The sequence below is a fragment of the Scleropages formosus genome, chromosome 14, assembly GCF_900964775.1.
Source record: "Scleropages formosus chromosome 14, fSclFor1.1, whole genome shotgun sequence".
In the NCBI taxonomy this organism is placed as follows: Eukaryota; Metazoa; Chordata; class Actinopteri; order Osteoglossiformes; family Osteoglossidae; genus Scleropages; species Scleropages formosus.
Window position 1 is genome coordinate 19,272,983 of NC_041819.1, and position 22,300 is coordinate 19,295,282.

The 22,300-nt window shown below is 44.8% G+C and overlaps 1 protein-coding gene across 3 annotated transcripts; it reads left to right on the forward strand.

Moving 5' to 3' along the window:
• The first annotated feature begins 448 nt into the window (after positions 1-448).
• Positions 449-20,709, forward strand: LOC108931052 (BCL-6 corepressor-like protein 1). Of its 3 annotated transcripts, none has more exons than XM_029258131.1 (12): positions 449-611; positions 9,469-9,559; positions 9,918-12,383; positions 12,665-12,782; positions 13,503-13,928; positions 15,094-15,305; positions 16,078-16,350; positions 16,600-16,766; positions 16,868-17,013; positions 17,215-17,292; positions 18,652-18,826; positions 19,020-20,709. In XM_029258131.1, exons 2-12 carry the CDS (start codon positions 9,554-9,556, stop codon positions 19,315-19,317), a joined length of 4,365 nt encoding a protein of 1,454 aa, XP_029113964.1. In that variant the 5' UTR covers positions 449-611; positions 9,469-9,553; the 3' UTR covers positions 19,318-20,709. The 3 variants fall into 3 exon arrangements, with proteins under 3 accessions (XP_029113964.1, XP_029113963.1, XP_018602155.2); XM_029258130.1 differs by lacking the exon at positions 449-611 and adding an exon at positions 6,106-6,216; XM_018746639.2 differs by lacking the exons at positions 449-611; positions 9,469-9,559 and having other exon boundaries at positions 9,592-12,383.
• Positions 20,710-22,300: the final 1,591 nt, after the last annotated feature.

Sequence of the window (22,300 nt, forward strand, 5' to 3'; positions counted from 1 at the left end):
CAGTTCAGTTTATTGTAATTCATTCCAATGTACAGTTTAAGATTACCAATAATCAGTAACCAGTAATCAGTCCTAAGTATTTACCAGTACTTACCAAGTTCTGCATGTCATTATTAGCCTAAATTTGCACTAACACACACCGTCGCTTTGCAACCTGAAAGTCGCGGGTTCAGATGATTGCTCCTGTGGAAACCTTAGTTATCGAGGCATCGAACAGTGAATAAATATAAATCGTCGATAAACTAACTTTTCGATTAGCTTTGGAGGAAGCCTCTGCTAAATAAAGGCTAATAAATGTAACGCAGGTACACGCAACATCCACCTCTAATTCGCGTCTCTCGTCAACCTGGGGTACCAACCAACCTGAGCTGTTCACCTGTGGACACCAACCCGCCGGCGCTAGGACCCAGGGTGCGCGATGCTTCGCTTCGGCTTCTGCGGACTGAAACTGGCAATAAGGGAAGATCGTGCGGAGAAGCCCAAATTTTACCTTCGTTTTGTTCGACTTTAAGGCGATTTTAGATCCCCGGGAAAGGGATCGGCGCTGTGATCCGACGCTTCAGCGTGAATAAGTCCAGGCTAAGGCCGGCGGACAGCTCTGAGTGGTTAAGGTAAGGCGGCTCGAGAGCAATTTCCATTAATAACAAAGGCACTGCTGGCGAAAGAGGGGTATTAGGGGCATTACACGACGTCATGGGGCAATACTCTAAGTCTTTAAACTTTTTAACGTATTTTTGCTAAATATAATTGGTGCTTACAACACATGCACGGTCTGTCCGCCTTGTATTTTTTTTTTTTTTTCATCGTGTAAAATGAGACTTTTATTATCGGGCTGTTACTCTGCATTCACGAGACTGACTGAACCACGTCGGTCCCATTTTGCACTTCAGACAATTTGTCGCGGAATTTCAAATTAATTTTGTACAACAAATGAAACAAGGTCAGAGAAGCGTGCGAAAACGTGAAATTCTGCGTGTAAACCTGGACTGGAAATGCAACGCAACCGCTTGCTACAAAATATTTTCTGGGGGGTCGCGTCCCGTGTATCCTATCATGTGTGCTGCCTTCTTTCTTTGCTCTTCTGCGTTCTATTTATTATTTCTGGGTCGCTTTGAACAGTTTTACTTCTGCCCAACAGTCCAACTTAATAAATGTGGTCATATCCTTCGCTTGTTATGCTGGACTGTAATTGTCACCGTTTCCTTAGATTATAAGTTTAGCTTCCATTCGTCAACATGACCGCTGGGTTCCATGCCAACAATAAGCAATTCTTCGTGTTTCTTTTACAAAAATGTTTTCTTCACTCGCTTAAACTTGCTGGGTTTAGTAAAGCGGAGGATTTTAGTTAAGCATTATGCGAGTTTAAGAAGAGAGTCAGGCGTGGACCTAAAAAAAAAAAAAAAAACAAAACTATAAATGAAATGACCAGTACAGAAGGCGGTGTTGGTTTAAATAAAGAAATCATAATGCATTTTTATTTGGGGAATGTTCTTAATCAAGGTGCTTTGCCCCCTTGCTTTCCACGGGCCACGCAGCTCTCTTCTGACAGGAGGCTGTGAACGTCGGCACGCGAATCTTGATCACGCGTCAGGACCGGGTCCACTCGGGTCAAAACAAGCCACTCATGCAGCTTTTGACCGGAACTCGACGAGGCGATCGGACCCGGGGCCGGAATCGCCACGCCTTCCCAGTCCGGTACGCGTCCGGCGGGCTTTTTTTCCGGACGATCCGCTCCCTTCCTGCGGCACGCGGACTGTGGGAGTCGCAGCCCACGGGGCGCTGTCCACACACACACACCCACCGCGTTCGGTCGTCGTGTTTAATTACGGAATTACGTCTCTCTCAATTCATTCCCCGCTCGGCCGCCCTGCATCCAGATGCTCGATGATCGAAGCCATGCACACTGTCGGAATATTAACACGTTTTAGGTGGTACGGAGCCTGCGTGTTTATATAACCCACGCGCCCGTGTAAGGCACATTCCCGCAGATGTCTTCACCTCTTCGCTGATAGTTTCCGGGCGGAGGATGAAGAGGAGGTGGGGGGGGGAGGTCGTTCGCGTCGCTCTTCAATCCGAGGCCTCGGTGAAGGAATTAGCGATCGCGTTATATTTACTTCACTCTGAGACGCGCGTGAACCACGTGTGCGTGTAAATCGGCGCCACCTCAGGTGTGACCCTCCTTCCCCACGTGGAATTCTCTGGGCTCGGGGGCCGTGTCTGGGGAAAATATCGGGGCGTCTTGAAGTGTCCCTGGAGCCTCTGCCCGCAACAGTGTCACTAACTGGGCTAATGAAACGCGTTGTCGCGATTCATTCTGTTGCGTGGGCCTGTCTCTGATTTTGCGTTCCACGTTACTTCAGTTGAAAAACGCGAAGTTAATGGTGTCAGTTAGGGGAGACCAGTTGAACGCGACCCCTCCTCAGTGAGGTGTGACCTTGGTGTCCGTTCTGCTTGTGCCGGTTGGGTCACGAAAGAGAACTTAAGAGAGCAGTAGGTGGCGTAGTGGTTAGCGCTGCAGCCTTGGAATTAGGTCTCCGGTTCAATCCCCACACGGTACCTTGCTTACGGCGGCACGGTGGTACGGCGAGTAGCGCCGCTGTCTCACAGTACCTGGGTGGTACGAGAGGACATGGGTTCCATCCCTGCTCAGTTTGTGTGGAGTTTGCATGTTCTCCCCGTGTCTGCGTGGGTTTTCTCTGGGTGCTCTGGTTTCCTCCCACCGTCCAAAGACATGCTTTTCAGGTTCCCCCATAGTGTGGGAGTAACAGAGAGTGTGTTCCACTGATGCATGGATGAGTGAGCCACTGTATGTAGTGTATCTAGCAGTGTAAGTCACCGTGGTGAATAAGGTGTGTGGGCTGATAACACTACATAGAGTTCGTTGGAAGTCGCTTTGGAGAAAAGCGTCTGCTAAATGAATAAATGTAAATACTTACCCTGGGCTCATACTGTAAAAGTGGTGATGTACATGGCATCGCATGTTGCTTCTGTAATGTTGTAACGTACTGTTGAGAAACGCATCAGTTAAAATTTAAATATAGGCTAATAATGAAGAAATCTTTCATTCTCCAGAATTAATTATTTGGATTATTATCTTTGATCCAAACGACTTCGTGTTCAGCTCTTTGGGTGAAAAATTGCAGTATTTGCGGGGGGGGGGGTTATAGGCTCCACATTCTCCTTGCGTGGTTTCCCCTTTTCTGATTTTTTTAATACGATGATTATGTGGAAACATTTATTCATTAATGAGGACTTGTTTAATTCTCTTGCAGAAAGTTAACATTTTTCTTCAAAGAATCTTCCCTTATCGGTATTGATGTGTATGCTTGTAGTTATGTGTGATGCGTTATACTTGACACTTTTCAGTAATGCTGCCATATTTGACTTTTTACTAAGACAAATACCTGGATATTCACCGCAAAAAGAAATAAAGTGCTTACCAAAGGTACAACAGGATATTCTCCTGGGACTTGAAGCAGCAACCCATGTGGTATTAGTCTCTTACAATCTGTGCTTGCTGCGACTCCATAGAAAAGAATTTAGAAAACACTAATTTCCACTTTTTACGTTAAAGATTATGGGAATGAACGTGATAGCAATTACCAAATATCATCTATCCTTTTTCATTAACTGTCTCTCGTGAGCAGGGTCGCGGGGGTCATGAGCCTATCCCGGAATCAGGTGCAAGGCTCGGGGGTTACATCCCGAACAGGAGACCAGTTCATGTCAGAGTAGCCACAGACATCGAGCTATTTAAAGTCACCAGTCCACCTAAGCTGCATGTCTGTGGTCACTTGGGGTGGGCGGGGGGACTGGAACACCAGGAGAAAGAGAACATGCGAACTCTACATTATCAAAACCCGGACTCGAATCTACGGCCGAACAGTCGAGGCGCTATAAGGCAGCAGCTGTACTCGCTACGCCACCGTGTCTCCCAATTACCAGATATCTAAATCAGTTTTAGTTAGGTAATAATCATTGCTTTTCGCCATTAATTTCTTTGTAAAGCTTGCTTAGACTTTTTAAAATATAATTTCAACTCCAAGACATGAAATATTCTATTCGAAGCATCTTACATTTATTCATTTAGCAGACGCTTTTCTCCAAAGTCACTTCCAATGAACTCATAGTGTTATCAGCCCACGCACCTTATTCACCAAGGTGACTTACACTGCTAAATACACTACTTACACTGGGTCACTCATCCATGCAGCAATGGAACACACACGGTGATTTCAGAGTGACCAGTCCACGCGAACAGCAGGAAAAAACCCACGTGCTCTCGCAGCACCCAGGCGCTGTGGAACAGCAGCGCTACTCGCTGTGCCGCCGTGTTCACCCAATTCTTCGCTGGTTGGTTTCCAAATGAAAAGTATAACAAGAGGCTTTTCAAGTAGATTTCGCTCTTTTGGCGGGTGTCATTTAGTAAGCAAAGTTAATTGCAGTAAATTCTGCCTTATTACTAATTAGCTTGTCTTTTAAAATAAATGAAATATTGGCAGTCATGCTCATGGCCTCACATGTAAGGTCAGAGTTGAAGGACAAAAAGCTGTTTTAATGAGGGCCGAGCAAACTAATTAAAATGGATTGTATGGATACGAGATCTTTATAACTATCAATCAAGGAAACAAACGGGGAAAAAAGAAATTTAAAGAACAAAATGAATGATTGACTGATTATCTGATATGATTATCGGTACCTATTCTTGATAGTTGTAGGACAACGATTGTAGTTGAGGAACAGAACAAATGCAGTAACGGTCTCCCGCAGATCTCTCCTTTTTAAAAAAAAAAAAAAACTGATACTGCCATGTTACTATATGGGGTTTGTAAGGAAAATTATTCTTATTTGGATTATGTCTTCTGATCCTTTGTTCAGCGCTCTGTGTCAGTGTGAGAAGAGCATTCTGTACAATTACTTTGAATTAAAATGAATTTTGTGTTATGAGATTCAGTATGGGGAAAAAAAAGGTTTAAAATGCTTGCTGAAATATACGGTATATTTCCATATTCGCATTTTAATTATGTAATATTTGGTATACCTCACAATACTGCACTGTTCCTATAATCTTTTAGAATAAAGGACCCTTTAAAGGGATTAACTGCAACTGGGACTTGAGGCTGGTATTTTACTCAGATTTCCCCCAAAGAAAGTGAAGGGAAAGTTTACTGGATCGTATTGTTTCAAGGGTCTAGGGTTTTTCCCCCCCAAATACTGGCGTTTTTATTTGAGTTCTTTTTCAGTGCATTGCCTAAAATCCACTTCATATCACTTTCATCGCACGTGCATTTGCTACTTTATTTATGTATTTGTATTAGAATAAAGAAAAGTTACATTTGCAAAAGTATCGATAAATACATACTGTCACAAACCCCAATTTTGCTTGATCTGGAAAGCAGCTCTGTAACGCCAGACGGTGAGGTGAATACGTAGAGTCAGACGAGTACTTTTCTTCAATACGTAGAGTCAGACGAGTACTTTTCTTCCACTAACGGGGTTTTCAGTCTAGAGGTTTTTATCCTACAGTCATTTAAGCAAACTTTTGCGTGTTTCTCGTGCTCTCCTGGTACATTTGAGTCAGAATGGAAAAAGGTGTTAGACAAGAATCTGTCTATGAGTGGATAGGTATTTTACTCTGCCTTCCTTTCAGACTAAAACACGACACAATTTGCGCGAGTTCCAGGAACGTAAAATCATTTTTATTAGTTAACATTTCGTTACAGTTCGCGGGTCTCAATGTCCCTGCACCACTCGAGACCTTTCCACTGCCTTGTCTTTAACACTTCATGATGACATATTCAGTATCGGCTACATAGTTTAATTTTAAAATCCCTCTTTTTGTGCATGTGCTTTGTGACAGTCTGAGTCTTCTTTATTAGCCTTTATTTCTGCTTCCACTTCACCACTACGGCTTTTTCAGTTTAGCGCACCGTTGCGATCCCTTTTCCCCTCGAGCGGCTACTCATCGCATTGAATGCTGGGATTTGTAGTTGATGCTCCTCCCTTCCTTAGCTCCGTCGTTGGCAGAGTATTGCTAACGAAAAACTACAAATCCCATAATAAATTAGCTCTCAATCCACCACTCTCCCATCGGAGACAGCAATACAGTACGGACTGCCTTGACAAAACCCCGCTGGACTTTCGGAACCGAAAACGGGGGGAAGATTATTGAACTCCGACGGACGACAATGAACGGCACAGAATTCGCTGGCTTTTGTATGTAATTTTTAAACGCACGCACACCGGATGAAACTGTCATTTTAATATGCACAAATTGTCACATCGCTTGCTAACCACATTTTATTTTTAATTCCGCGTCAGAGTAAATGCAATAGTGATGTTAATCTAATGCGGTCGTACGGACGAGTCGCAGCGGCGAAATAGTAGAGGTTCCCCGCAGGCGGACGCTGATATTTCCACAATTCCACGCGATGTCGGCAGAGTCTGGGCAAGGTGGGCTCTTCAGATGTTGTGTTGTTCGGATCACATTGTGAGAAAACGCGCTCCTTCACGTGTCCTCACGCCCCGGGCGGGCGGACGGCGAGTTCGGCTCGCGATAATGTTAAAGCGCCCCAACTAGGAGGCATCCCGCCTAACGTTTCCGAATGAAGACGGAGTGCGTCAAAAGTGTTTCCCCTCCTCTCTCTTATTTCCCGCAGATCCACGCAAACGCTCGTTGTCTATTTGTTCGGCTGGGCGCTCGTGGGAACTCAGTCTGCGCGAGCTGCGCTGTTGTGTGTTGGCGCTGTTGGCCACATTGTCCCCGCTGCTCTGCGCGCGACGTCCGCGCGAGCTCTATGGAAATGACGACTCAGCCTTCGGAGACTCGATGAACTCGCCGAACCAATTTCGTGCGCCACACTTCTGCTTTTTTTTTTTTTTTTCTTTTTTTTTTTTTTAATGACGCGCCCCCTCTTTTTCATTCAAATTTCCCCGTAGCATTTTCTTCATAAAAACACCCCAGAGTCCAGTCTGCCGAAAATCCGCGAACTTTTGTGGAATCTGTCGATGAACTTCGAAGATCGATACTGCCATGTGTGGAGAAATTGACACGCAACTTGAGGGACGTTTTTTTTTTCTTTTTTTTTTTATTAAAAAAATCAGTTTACTTTAGTTTAGGACTCTTGAGTGACAGTTCAGAATCGAAATGCTTCGAATTGTGAGCAAAGTGAGAAGTCGGAGCATCTTTTTTTTTTCGAATTTGTATAATACAAGAAAAAGATATGGTTCCTAACCCCCCATCCTTTAGGTCTGAGACTGTTTTTAATTACTTCTTATTCACTTCAGGGCAGGGAAATGTGGATTTGGGGAAACTCTGGAGAAGACAGGAATCTTTATAGAGAATTAATGTGGTTTTTTCTATATGTGTCACAACATGATGTACTTACTGTATGGTGAGCAGTGGTTGATGAATGGAGAGCAACTTGTAAGAGTTCAGTAGCAGACTGGTGGATTGATTGTTCAATTTAAGGTTTAAAAAAAGAACAGCATACCTTCCTTGCTGAAACCTTTGAATGAAGAGCATCCCATTTTATAATGAGTTTACATTTCTAAGCAGAGCTCATTATCCCTTCTGAAGCGATGATGAGCTCACACTGTCATCTACTTGGACACCGATGCAGTGATTTCAGCGGACGTTTCGTTCAGGAGAACTAGATCTTGACTCTGGTTTTTATTGGAAGTTCTTCGGTGTTAGCTGATATGTGCCGTTTCCTTTGTTCTGGCAATTTGAGTTTGGTGCAGATATTTCTTCAATTAATTTTTTCATATGCACATTTAATCTGCGCTGGCCTGAATGATGAGCACTTTCATGTTTGTGAGTAACCTGAAAACAAAACTGAAACTCAGCTTAAGTACTCTAATGTTCTAGATCTTAAAAGTGCTTATGGGAATAATGGTTCACCCCCCTCCGATTCTGAATAGATCACTGGTGTTGCTGTCACTTTTTTCCTGAGATTCCTAAGGTGTTTGCGTTAAAACACCTTAGGAATCTGAGAAAGGGAGAGGAGGGACCCATTCTCTTACCCATCCCACATTCCCACCCTGGTCCTACCCCGCTCTCCCTTCTCTGCTGTAATCTTGGCACCCCAAGCGCAGTAATGTATGTTCCTCAGTTATCGTTGACCACTTCGGCAAAGAACAGTGAGGGAGTCACACAGGGATCATGAGAACACAGGGTTCCAAATGCACGGGGCTTTGGAAATGGCAGGTTTACTTAGCCAGTTTGTTACCCTGTTGAAGAGTCGATTTCAGAATGCTTTGATACATCCAATCGGTGGCTACAATCCAGTATAAATTGTAATTATGTTTGCTCTGTTTTAGCAATTGTGTGTTGTGTTTTATAAAATATTTTCTGAGGTGAATCTTTTCTTTTTAGCTGTGGGATCTTTAGCACTGTTAAGAGTACTTTAAGCTGAAATGAAAGAAAGCAGTCTTTGGTGCTTCATAAATCTGATGTTTTAGGTCATAAACTGTATGCTGTGTGAGATGAATGATGAAGTCAAATGGTGACTTTAATTGGACTGTCTGCACTCTGAAAATAAGGGACTGCTGGGCATCACACTTGAAGTCTAGGTATTCAGTTTTAGTGAAACATCAGCAGCTTTTGCACAAAGTTTGGTTTACTTTCAGATATTTTGAAACAGTTTACTTGCACTTTTTTTTTTCCATTTGCTTAATATTCAGGCTTGGAAAAGCATTTAATTTAGCGCAGGTTTTTCAGATCATGCTCTCGCAGGCCGGTGCATGTGTGGATCTTCTTTGTACTTTAGCAAGAACTGACTGAACGGGTTCTGTAAGAAATTCGTACTTATTTTCCAGTAAATTTGGTGGTTTATGGATCACTTTTAAATCCATGTACTGTCTAGCACATGATACCATTTTAGGAACCCTAATTTAGACCATAACACATATTCATTCGCACAGCACGAAATGCTATTAGTAATAAGGAATGGATCCTAATGTAGTAAAAGTGGCAACCAGCCTAGTACCAATAGAGCTTTGCGGTAAGAGTCATGAGTATGTCGTTCTCTGATTGTGACCAAGAATCTTGTTTTTGAACGAAACTGGCCTCCTTTTACTGGGGAGGGTGATAGATCAAGGTCTGCCTCTTGGTTCTCATTACAGCCTCGACTAATCTGTCAGGCACCTGCAAGCTGCTGGTTGCCAGTGTTGAGCGATGTGTTGCTTAGCCCTCCCACGAGGGTCAACTAGACTTGTGTGAAAATAAAGGCATAGTTAAGAATGTGAACTGGAAGTTCACACCTCAGCTGTCCTCTGTGCTCTGGAGATCTCGGGGAGGAAGATGTGATTTGACAAATTTGATACAGAAAATGTGGGAGAAAAGTGCCAAAAATATTTTCAATATCAGTTTACCGGTTGGCATTTACATACTCTTAGCACCTGCGCATATTCCAGTGAACGTATTACATGCCGAATAAAATGCTTCTACAACATTTTCTTCAACAGTGGAGCTTCATATACTGAAGAAAAGGCCAGTGGTGAAGACCTGCTAGCAACACCTCAGAAGGAATGTTATGTTAGCATTTCCTGAATGCAGGTAACGTGTTTTTTTTTCCCAGTTAGGATTTCTGTAGGTCAGACATGCTGGTGTATGCGTTCGCTGGAAGAAGCAAAAAATATTTTAAATTTTAAGGATGTTCATAAATTAAAATGACTGCTAATGAACAGTGAAATATTTTTAGAGTAAAGCAAACCTTTAGTCCAGAAACTGCTGTACGATTCAGATAACACCAACTTTACCCAAGTCTGAAAATAGGAGAGCTCTGGTCATTTTTAGGTGGCCACATCTAAAATATCCAGGCATATCTTGAGGAACAGAGTTACCTGAACTGGTAATGCATAACATTGAGAATATTTATTTCTGCATGGAATTTTGTTCTTTTGTTGTTAACCAGGTGAACCCCATTCAGATGAATGTGGGGGATGGAGTGGCAGTAAGCAAAGACCTTAAGAAGGAGCACAGGATTATGGTGGGGAATCTTCCATCTCAAAAATTACCGCCAGATCTCACTGCAGATCTTCCACTTGACCGGAAGCAAGGCCCCACAGCAGATCTGAAGAACCTAGTGTCTTTAAAGAGCGGTCACGTAAAAAACTGTCTCGAAGCCCCCGTCACTTTCTCATATGATAGCACAGCCTTGTTAAGCCCTGCTCTGCAGACCACTGCTTTGCAGGAACAGACAAAGGTCTGTAAAAATGTTGACGGTGATGAGCTTGTGGCTCCTCTGAACCAGGATCCTACAGACCCTACCAAAAAAACACATACGCAGCCTCAGACTGTAATAAATCTTCCCCCTGGTGTTCAGTGCTCTTCACATTTTAAAGCGGGTCAGCCTATAGCATTTCTTGTCCCTTCTAACTCTGAGTCTCCTGTGGGAAAAATCGCTCTTCACAGTTTGGGGCAGGTTGCTGCTGTAAGTGCTGATAGTCACATGCAAGGCACAAGTTCCGCTATGTCTACGCAGCTTCGAGCGTATTCTTACCACCTCTCCATAGGCAGAGCCCTGGCACCTGAGGCTGAGCTCCCTACTGCAACACGGAAACCCGCTTGTGGCACTTTGTCCAGCAGGAAGAGCTTCAAAGCCAGGAAAGAGCACACTTTGACCCAAGAATCTGTGCCGTCACCCGCAGGTCCTTTCCCATTAAAACAGTCTACACTGGACTCTGTTCCTGTGCTCCCGCTCTCGATTTCTCCTTCCTCCCACACTTGTTCAACTCAGGCCAGCATTAATGCGCCGAGCAGGATGCTGAACGAAATGGAGAAATGTCCCTCAACAAATGTGCCTCATAGTGTTGAAAATGCATCGCTGACGTATGCCAGGCTGAAGTCACTGCGTAGCACCGAGGAGCATCCCACTGTGTGCATTGGTGAAGCAAGAGACTTGCCCCTTGATTTGTCTTCAAAGTCAAAGCGACAGAAAACTGAAGCTGAGAAAGCATTACTATCAGATCCTCACCTGGAATCTGGGCAGAATGATACCATGGCTTCAAAGAAGATTCATCAGACGCAGGCTAACATTGCACCGACTGTTCCTTATGCAATCCTTCTAGACACCATGAGAAATGGTGCTCCACCAAAGAATGGTATTACTTTGTTGAACCACCAGGTCTTGGAACCATCTACATCTTATTCCAAAATTTCAGTAAATGGCTCTATAAACCTTCCCGGGACGTATGTAGGTGTTGCTAATCCTGTATTAGCTTCCACACTTTGCAGCAAAGATGGAAAAAATTCAGCATTTTTAGAAGACCTTCAGAGTTTAGGCAGACCTGAAACTATATCAATCATAGATCAAGGGGATCAACTTGTGTCAAAAGGGAAGAAAGGATCACCTGTTAAAAGGGATGCACAGAAATTTCATTCTAAGCATTTAAGTAGTATACAGAAAAATGGAGATGCAGGTCAACCCAAAGATGTCATTCCTAGGGTCTATAATAGGCAGTCTCACTGTAAAATCGGTGCCAAAAAAGCCGTTGTTCCACATTCTCCGAAAGTCAACCAAATGACTCTTCTCCCTGATCTGACAGCTTCAGTTCAAAAGAAGGCCACTGAAAGGTCACCACAACCGTGGACAAGCACTAATACTCAAGACACCGTTCTTCAGAACTCACCCAAGAGGGTGGAGGAAAAGCAAGAAATCTCAAAGTGGTGTTTTTCTAGTTCTATGTCTACTGTAAAGCAAGGAAGCCCAAAAATGTCAGGACCTGCTAGCCAGGCATGCTGTAATCCGATAGCTTTAGATCCAGAAAGGGTTTCATCATTACCTCCTTCACCCCTGGAAAGTCCAACATGGCAGAAGCGGGAGCCTTCAAATTCTTCACCTCCAACAAAGAGAGATGTAAAGTTGAAGAGGAGCTCCCCTAGTGGGACACCAAGTGGTATAGCCAGGAATGATGCAGCACTTGGAGGCAAAGCTGTTGAGGAATGTGCAAAGCAAGAAGATATCACAGAAAAAAGACATGAACCACAAAATTCAAGACCTGTCCACAACCAGGTGCCTGGCGGCTGTTGTCAGAACAAGGGCAAGGTTAAAAGAAGATCATCGCTAGTCTTTGAGGCAGGGGATTCAACGAAGGACGAGAGGCCTTTAACAGCATGTACCTCTCCACGTGTGAAACTTGATGGTGTTGCGTTTTCCATACTCACGGGCAAGAGTACAGCTGTCACGCAGCTGGGAGAAGAAACAAATGGAACAAGTGGTGTGAAAGAAGGCTGTACCACATCAAGAGCAATAGTCAACAAGTGCAAGAAGTCTAGGCAGAGTAAGCGTGTTAAAACACTGCAGGATCCTTTGGGAATATCCATCACAAAACATCACAAGGAGGTCCCTGTGATCAAGAACCAACAACAGGCAAAGAAGGTAAGAGCAATTCACAGTGTCTCTTTTTATCTCCTGCTGAAGCATGCAAGTGAATAAAGTTATAATGATATGATGTAATTTACAGCACATGTAGAGCAGAGTTTTTAACTCAAAGATGAAGCAATGTTGTATTTTATTATTAGTTGCAATAATTCACAATATCTCAAAAGGTTAAGAGTTGTTTTCATAGGTTGGTAACATTTCTGATGTTACTGAAGCCAACCAGACGTTCTGAAGGCACTTTGATCCAATATCAGTTGATGGCGCCATATGTATTGCAGCTGAAGGTGCGACTTGGACCTGTTGTAGAGCCAAGTCAGCCGGGGGTCAGGGAGCGAAAGAGGCCTCTTGAGGGGAAGGGCAGCGCACCTATGGAGGAGCTTTCTTACAGCAAAGCAGGTGACTTTGGCTTGTGTGTTTAACGCTTGGGTTGTGTTTGAAACAGCTTTGTGTTTTTGATATTCCTGCCCAAAATTAGGTGTTCCATTATAACTGTTTTTAAAGCAATTATAAAATACCACCTAGTGTTGGGTTGCACCTTTTAACCAACTTCATTCATAGTCATTATCACAAGTTCTACACGTCTGTTTGGAATTCATGGTCTGTTCATCTCATTTACTTCAAATAACGCCCCGTGTGTGTGCGTGATCTCCTGAATTTATCATTTGATTTAAAAACTCTTTATTACATTCTCACCCATTCATTTCATGTGGCAGCAAAATCTGGTCACACATACTACAGATGTGGAAAATTTTAATAGAACATGTAAAATTCAGTGAGGCTGGGTATAAATCTGTGTGTTCAGATACCTAGTGCGGAGGATGTCATGAAGTCTTATAGCAGTCAGATGGAAGAAACCATAGTTAGGGTAGGTGGAAGTTGTATGGGTCAGATTTGATTTTAACACAACCCGAGGGTGAAGACAAAGATATGTATGATGGCTCGCAGCCTGATTTGCGCTCAGTAGTTAAATGCTCTAAATGTAAGTTAGATGTGTAACTGTCTCAATAGTTAAATTTTGTAATTACCCAGCTGGATGATTTTATACTCTTTTCGCCAAACTTTGCGCTTTCTTATGGGAAGGGGTCCTCACGAGGAGCCTGTCGCTGTGCTCCACAGGTGATGGGAACAGTTGCCCCGTAACCCCTTTGAATTTGAGGGGTACGAGCGGAAGACTCATTGGGTCCGCTGCGGAGGTCTGGTCCTCGGAGGGTGGCGCCGCTAAGCCGAAGAGGGGCAGGAGACGAGCGGAAGAAATTGAGCGGCGCGATCATGGTTCTTCCACAGCCGCCCCTCTCGCCCTGCCCCCGCCGCCCCGGCGGCCAAGAGGCAGGCCGCGCTCGACCCCCCGGCCTAATGAGGCCCAGCAGACGCCGGTTGCGGCAGGGCGACGCAGCATGGAACACGCAGGGGTGGAGAAGAAAAGAAAACGCTGCAAGAACAGGAGATACCAGAATGGGGAGTACGTTATGGAGAGGGACGTGAGCAGAGATGAACCGAACAGAAAATGCGTGACCACCCGGCGAGCTGCTCGAGATGAAGCAGGTACGAACGGTCACGAAATAAACGGTCGCCGTTAACTTGTAGACGGAAGGCCCCTCGTTCCCACTCTTACTGTAGTTCCGTAGATCACCGTACCTACTCTGAATCGCTGAGAACACGTCTAACGGTGTAAGTCACCGATAGGACAAAGGTGTCATAGTAATAGTGGCTCAAGACACCTTCTTGTTACCTGAAGGCTGTGACCTTAATGTAGTACCCTTGAGAAAGGCATTTGACAGCTCCTGTGAAAATAATGAAGTGTACGAACAGCTAAAGTTGTGGGTGGAAGTGTTGGAAAAGCACTATGAAACAGCCTGCAGTATTAGTCATATTAATGCTGTGTTACCAAAAGATTATGTGTCACTTTGGAATTTGTTGATTATGCATCTACTGTACTAGATATACTTTTAGACGCTAATAATATCCCAATGTACACTCCCACGAATTAGTTTGCCGGGACCGAAGTGTGTCTGTAATTAGTTTTGCCTGTAGCACAGTCAGTATCAATAAGAGCTTGTAATACAGTTATAAATACAGTAATACGGAAAGCTCTTGATTTATTTACTAGTTAGTGTCAGATTTAGCTTTAATAATCAAAAACTCTTTTAGACTTCTAATATTTTCATCTTTAAACTTCATTAAAGCTAATTAAAAATGACTCAACAGAGCTGCACAGTGGCGCAGCAGGTAGCGCTCCTATTTTATGGTGCTTGGGTTGTATGGGCATAGCTTTGAAAGCAGCTCAGTCTGTGTGGAGTTTTATAGGGTTCATTTGGGTGCTCTGGTTTCCTCCTGCAGTCCAAAGATGTGTTTCAGGTTAATGTGTGGCTACCCTGCAATGAACTGGCATCCTGTCCAGGTTGCACCTTGAATCGCCCAACACCCTGTGCTTCTGGAATAGGCACTGAACATGAGCATTTTTGCATCACAATGGAAAATATTTATAGCCTTGAAGACTATAATCTTGACCTTGATAATGCAAGGGGTCGGTGTGCTGGTATTGTGCTAGAGGTAACAGTGTTGTAAACTGCCAGATGCTCTTTTAGGACTTATTGATTAACGTGTGGAAATGGTGGCAGTCTACAGCAAATTTTAATTTTTTTATTTTAAATGAGATATATACTTAAGAATGAAGGTGTCTCTAAGGTCAGTTCCTTGTTGTGTCTAGTCCAGAAGATGGGAGGGATATACCCACGTCTTCGGACAACGCTGCCAGGTCGGTCTGCCAGTCCCGACAGCTGCTCCAGGGGGGTGCTGCTCACTCATGCTGGGTCCTCGCGCCACTCGGACCCGAGCACCGCTGCCGAGCTCGCAGACAAACCCTCAGGGAAGAGGAAGTTCAAAAGCAAACACTTAAGCAACGAGGAGGAGGAGGAGAAGGTAGGGAGATTTTGAGGGACTGTGGAAGAGCTTGAGTAGAAAGAAGTGTGTTGGAAAGTAAGTGAGAAACAAGTACGGTAAGACTTCACTGTGCCGTTGAGGAGTCATTGATGGGTGGGCTGGCGCTTGCTGGGCTGCTGCCAGGGCTCAGCATTTTCACTGTACTGGTAGCCTTCGACTTACGAACGTGCACGACTTACAAACATGCACGACTTATGACGGCTGTCCCTTCAACCTTATTATATTATACTTTGGTGAAGTCTAGCACTGACTACCTCATCTTCTGTACCCCAACACTGACTGGTTGTGCCGCTACAAGGCACCATATTTCTTATTTTTTCAGTGTGTCTTATCACTGATTGGGCTTTATTTACAGAAATATTGTTCATTTACAGAACCTTCCGTTTGTGATTTGATTCAGGTTACTTTTTTTTTTACAGTGAGTAGCAAGCAGAAACACGAGTATTTTGCTGGTGCGGGAAAGAATCTCAAACGCAGATTTAAAAATGAAAGTCGATACTATAGTGCAGCACGGAAACATAATTATATCACACTACATTATTATTGTCATTTTTATATTACTATAATATATGAACTGAGTGAAAAAAAATACAACAAAGCCCTGTTATACAACATGGAATTCATGCATGTTAATAGTTTATGTATCCTTAAGGTTTTTATAATACAGCGTAAGGGAATTTGTGAGTTGTGATGAGGTTGTTATAACGGAACGCTGTTCTCATTCCCGTATACCTTCGGATCTGTGTTACAGCTCAAGAACAAAAGTGGTCCTTTGGGCAAACGTTCCAGCTCCCTCATCACTGACGTCAACAGCACCCCTCTGAAGAAGCGCTCGTCCCCGGGTTCTGTCAGCAGCCCCAAGGGGCTACCCTCTGCCACCGCCTGCCGGAGAGGCATCACCAGGAGGAGGGGGGCTGCAGAGTCCGCTCTCAGCAGGCCTGTTCCACCAGAGGTGCGCCGGTTAATAGTGAATAAGAATGCTGGGGAGACCCTCCTTCAGAGAGCCGCCAGATTGGGCTACCAGGTACCTCTCCGTCCACCAGCAGTTCTCTCCAGCTCTCAGTGCTAGTGGGTCTCAGAACAGGCCGCCGCCCTGATGTATTAGCGTCAGTCCCCTCAGTCCACGTACTGAGTGGTTCGTCAGGTCTGTGCTGACTTGCACATGACCTCGCTGTGGACCTTTAGTGGCATTTTGTAGAACTTTGTGGAACACTGCGACTTCAGGGCATTGTTCTAACTTCCTTCCACTGGCCCCACCCACTGGCTCCCACAGGAGGTGGTTCAATACTGCCTCGAGAGGGACGTGCGGGAGGTGAATCGCCGAGACAATGCAGGTTACACGGCCCTCCACGAGGCCAGTGCCCAAGGCTGGGCTGCCATCGTGAGGTTGCTCCTGGATCACGGGGCTGACGTCAACTGTAGCGCACAGGATGGCACACGGTAGGACTGGCTGAAGCCTCTCTTAACCCCCTTTTTGAGACTGATAATCTCAGTTACGTGTAACTTGATTTTCATTTATGACGCAATGTGTCGCGTTTCAGGCCGATCCACGATGCTGTGGCCAACGATAATATGACCGTGGTGTGGATGCTGCTGAGCCACGGGGCCGATCCAACGCTGGCCACCTACTCCGGACAGAACGCGCTTAAACTGGCCCAGAGCAGCGGCATGAAGACCTTCCTCATGGGTAACAACATAGCATCTGCAATACGCACACTCTCATACTGCAGTGGTCATCTTGTTCGTTTGTATTGTATGATAACCGGTTTAATCATATAGTTAAGAAATTCAAATTCATGGAAATATGTTCAGTAATGGATCATTATAATTAACTGGATACTCGTTCATTGAAGTTGCTGTTTTAACAGCACAATATTGTCCGTTTCAGAATACTGTGCAGATCTGGACGGACGCCCTTGTGAAGATCCCAACCTGCAGTGGGATTTCTATAGTAGTATGGTACTTGGTAAGCAATTGTTTGTGATTTAAAAAAAAAAAAAATGGAATAACTGTTGGTGGCATAGTGGTTTGGAACCCTGACTGTTCATGAACACATTAGTGCCATAAAGGTCCTTCTTGCCTGTTACACCTCTGACAGATACTTTTCCTAACTTCTAGTAAAATGTTGTGTTGTGTAAAAAGAGTTGTAGTATAAAAAATACCCAGTATGAGGATACTAGATGGGGATGCGGTGGTGCGGTGGGTTGGTCCGGGTCCTGCTCTTTGGTGGGTCTGGGGTTCGAGTCCTGCTTGGGGTGCCTTGCGATGGACTGGCGTCCCGTCCTGGGTGTGTCCCCTCCCCCTCCGGCCTTTCCCCGTGCTGTCTGGGGCAGGTGGTTTGTCCCTAGTGGTCGGGCCTTGCCCAGGGGTCCTACCACCATGAATATGAGGATGCTAAGAATAAGTAAACTGTCTTTATAAGAAATTTAAAAAACAGTCAAAGTTGTACGTTAGTTACCGTGAACAGCAGATAACTGGGTGGGGGTGGTGCGGCAGGCTCGGCCAGGTCCTGCTCTCTGGTGGGTCTAGGGTTCAAGTCCTGCTTGGGGTGCCTTGCAATGGACTGACGTCCCACCTTGGGTGCCCCCCCCCCCCAGCCCTGCGCTGCCGACTTAGGCTCCAGCTCACTGCAACCGCACTTGGGACCAGCGGCTTCAGAGTTTGTGTGTATGTGAGTGTGAGCACGCGCGAGCAGACAACCGCACATTAACTCAGCTGGAGGTATTATCTGGGAGTGGAGGACAACAGAAAGGTGGCATTTCACTGCTGATGACTCCAAATTGGTAGGTATAGAAGGCAGAGGATCACTTGTATCTTGTTTACTTCATCTTTACTTCTTTGCCACCTTCTCTGCTCTTTAGAAAAACTTAAGGCAGCACTTACTGTTTGCCATTGCCATCTGTCAGCATATCAGCTGAAGCTTTCTTGTGTGATTTGAATTTTACAAGGATGGGAGCAACTGTAATGTGAATGGTCCTTTATTGTTCCTTTTATTTAATATTTTCTTATTAGCTCCAGATACTCCTCTTAACATGGTACTTATCTGGACATCTTGTTAAACTCGTTGTGTGAATGTTTGCATTCCGGATAGTCAAAATAAGAGCATGGAGTTGTCTGTTGACCTGAAGGTGTAAATGAAGGCTAAGAAATGCAGTAAATCACTGGCTGGCACTTGTGACATTTTCTGTGCTTAAGAGAGGTTCCTACAGAGGGGGCTCTGAACCCACTTGAGGCCACCGAGAGGAAAATGCCGGCAGCTGCCAAGAGGGATCGTTCTCCCTGGGTTTGCGCTCCCTGCCATTAAACTTCATCTCTGCTTTTCCAGAGACGGAAGAGAAGGAGTGCTGGGACTTTCTGCTTTCTCTGCCGGAGGTGAGCGAACCGGACGGCGACGCTGCGCTGGAGGAGGAGGAGACGGATGCGGAGGACGGCTTCTCGTTTGAATTCTCCGAGGAGCCCCACTTACCCTGCTACCACGTCCAAGTGTCCCTTTCCCAGGGGTGAGTGGGTTGCCGTGGAAACGAGCGCATTTTCAGCGAGGAGGAAGTTCAGGAAATGTTAACAACCCAGTGTCACAGATTGAACACGCATCTTTCTGAACGGAGAAAGACTTTTTTTTTTTTTTTTTTTTACAAAAGTGTGTTTCTGGAGCATTGATGGAATGCACGGCTCATGCGGTTTTTAATTTTGCAGCTACTGTAATTGGTTCCTCCTGTCGGACGTCCTAAGGAGGCTGAAGACGTCGGCGCGTATATTCCAGGCCCGGTACCCGCACTTCGAGGTGGTGGGCATGCCGCGCGTCGGGCTCCGCCAGCAGGTGTCCCTCAGCCAGATCGCGCCCATGCCGGAGGAGCTCCTGCGGGAGGGCGACGGCGACAGCGACAGCCCGGTGCAGCTTGTGCGCTGCGTCCCGGACCTGCAGAGGCTGCTGGGCTCCTCGGTGCACTGTCTCGAGAGGGAGCAGCTGTCGGTCGATCCCTGCAGCCGGTAGCCTCCCTGACATATAGCTCACAGCACCTCCTGTCCCCCGCAGACACCATCCCTCCAGGACTTGATCAAATGAGAATGAGCATCCTCATCAACATGGTTGGGCTTCATAGCATGGTGAATGATTCACCGTAACCAGAACCAGCAATTTGTATTCGTTATTGCCACGGGAAGGGCGGTTTTGGATGCCCTGTTGTTGTGGTTAAGGGGTGACCCTTGACAACCACGTACACAAAACTGGACACTAATGAGTGGGAATAAACAGTGTTTTTGAAGGCGTAACTTGCACGAACAGGGCAGTGTGACCATCCCGAAGGGACGATTCACAGCAGCAGCCCTCCGCTCGAAGGCCCACGTAGACACTATGGGTGAGGGAAGTCAGAACTCAGCTATCAGGTTTCACGCGATCTCTTTCGCTCTGTATTTTTCAACCATTTCAATGCCTGGTAAATGTTTTAAGCCTTTTTTATATGCACATAAGAATCTATTTATTCAGGTCTACCTAACTGAACTTTTTTGCATTAAGGTGAAGGGTGAGCTTTTGTTTTCTCGGTGTTTTGTTTCAAGAGATGTTTTTAAATGGTCTGAGAAACGTTTTTGCGTCAATGAACTCTGCTGTACAGTTGGGAGATCGTACGCTTAGGGGGAAAGCTCCGATTCGACTGCTTTCGGTGCTTTCGCTGAGATGCTGCGGACTCCTCATCCACCACAGACCCAGTACTTCTGGTTCCACGCAGAGACCTGTCACATGTCTGTCTGTCCGTCTGTCCGTCCGTCTGTCTGCGTGTCAGTGTCTGTGATTTTCTGTTAAGAACTTCTTAACTCTTCCATTCCAATAGCACTCAGTATTGCTTCTCTTTTCAAAGCTGGATTCCTAAAAAAAAAAAAAAAAAAAAACCCTTAAATTCGCCCGTAACCCCTGCAGCGTGCCATTACTGACCGATTCAATCTGAAGTTGAAAACCTGATTTTTCTTTTTCTTTTTCAGCAACCATCCTGTTTCATTTCACGTCTCCCAGTCAAGCTGTCCACCTTTAAACAAAGTCAAGACTGTCAATTAAGTTCAGCTTTTTCGCGTGACGGTGCATTCTCAAACCGTCTGCACGTCCGTTCTGCGTCTCCTAATGTCGGCTTCCTACCTTACATACGTGGTTGGTTGACCCTCGCATTCTGCCCTCTTATAGCTGATTTTGTGAAAGGACAGCGTTTGTCTGGATTCCTGCAAAGCTGCAGACTGTCTCTCGGATGCATACTGCATCGACGCCATAGGTGCAACGTGCAGATGCTCCAGGACACCCACAGGGAGGCCGAGTCACAATCTTTGGTTGAAACCCTCTCTTAATAGTGTAATTGGTCTTTAGTATTATGTGATTTATTTATAGTGTTTTATTTGTGCTCCTGCCTAGATTAAAAAAACTATAATTTAATATATTTTACATATTTCACTCTTTATTTAATAATATTATTTTCAATGGGTGGTGCTCTGTTTGAAGTATTGCATAATTATTCATTTATATTTTGAGAGTTATTGTTTTGTTTTTTAATAAGCCAGGGTACAGTTTTATTGTACTGGTGCTAGATTTTGTGTTGGACAATCAATGAAGTTTTGTTTGAAGTTCAAACCAATAAATAATATTTGAAAAGGCAGAATGGATATGTAAAGGTGGAAGTTTTTTTTCTGTTTTGTGGTGATGTTTACATGACATTTATCTGTTGCTTTTCTCAAAAGCAATTTACATTTATTTACCCATTTATGCAGCTGGGTAATTTTTCCCTTTTTTTTTAAAAAAATAGGGTAAGTACGTTGCTTAAGGACACTACAGCTGGAGATCGAACCTGCAGCCTTGGGGTCTAAAGGCAGCAGCTGTAACCATTGCGAGGAGGAGGAGGAGGAGTGGCCTCACACGCAGGAATCTGAAGTTGTGCACAGTTCTCAAATCACTTTAATGTGGAATGATTTTTGTTTTTTTTTTTTTTTTGTGCCTTCTATAAATCCTTACTCTTCACAATGAAGTTCATATTAAATATTCCTGTTTTGTTTTGTTTACACACAACTGCATGTACCCTATTATACTGCACCCCAATGCATGCAATACACAAGGCTCATAGGATATTTATGACCATCTCTCCTATGAAACTCTTTGTTCCTGCAAATGCTTTCCTCAGGACCCATCACGGTATTGGAAAAGATAAAAATATGTATTAAGTGCTTTATAATAAAAGTTTTTATTGGAGAAAGTACTGCACTAGTATGCAAATCACAACATGTTATTCCCACCCAAGGGAGAGGAATGAGTAGCATAAGGTGACAGCACACCCTTTACTTTTAGTTATTTAGCAGACAATTTCCTTCAAAGCAACTTCCAATGAACTCTATGTAGTGTTACCAGCCCACACACCTTATTCACCAAGGTGACTTACACTGCTAAATACACTACTTACAGTAGGTCACTCATCCATACATCGGTGGAACACACACACACTTTCTCTGCCACTCACACACTATGGGTGAACCTGAACAGCATGTCTTTGGAGTGTGGGAGGAAACCAGAGCACCCAGAGAAACCCACACAGACCGAGCGTGGATTGAACCCACATCCTCTCACACCACCCACCTGCTGAGGGACAGCAGTATTACTCAGGAGGAGGAAACCCATGAAGACACAGGGAGAATGTGCAAGCTCCACACAGACTGAGCGGGGATTGAGCCCACGTCCTCTTGCACCACCCTGGTGCTGTGAGACAGCTGCGCTACTCACTGTGCCGCTGTACCGCCTGCCCCCTGTAATATATTAAGAGAAAACAGGAACCCCTCAAAATGGACAGCACTCACTTTGCAAAATATGGGAATGTGGTTATAGTTATATACTGTATCTTGTACAGTATGTCTTCGGTACATCAATGAGAAAACCCGTTTGCGGCCTCCTGCATAGTAAACAGTTCTCGTGTTTTTGTATATTCTCGCCGTGGTCTCGTAGTTTTCCTGCC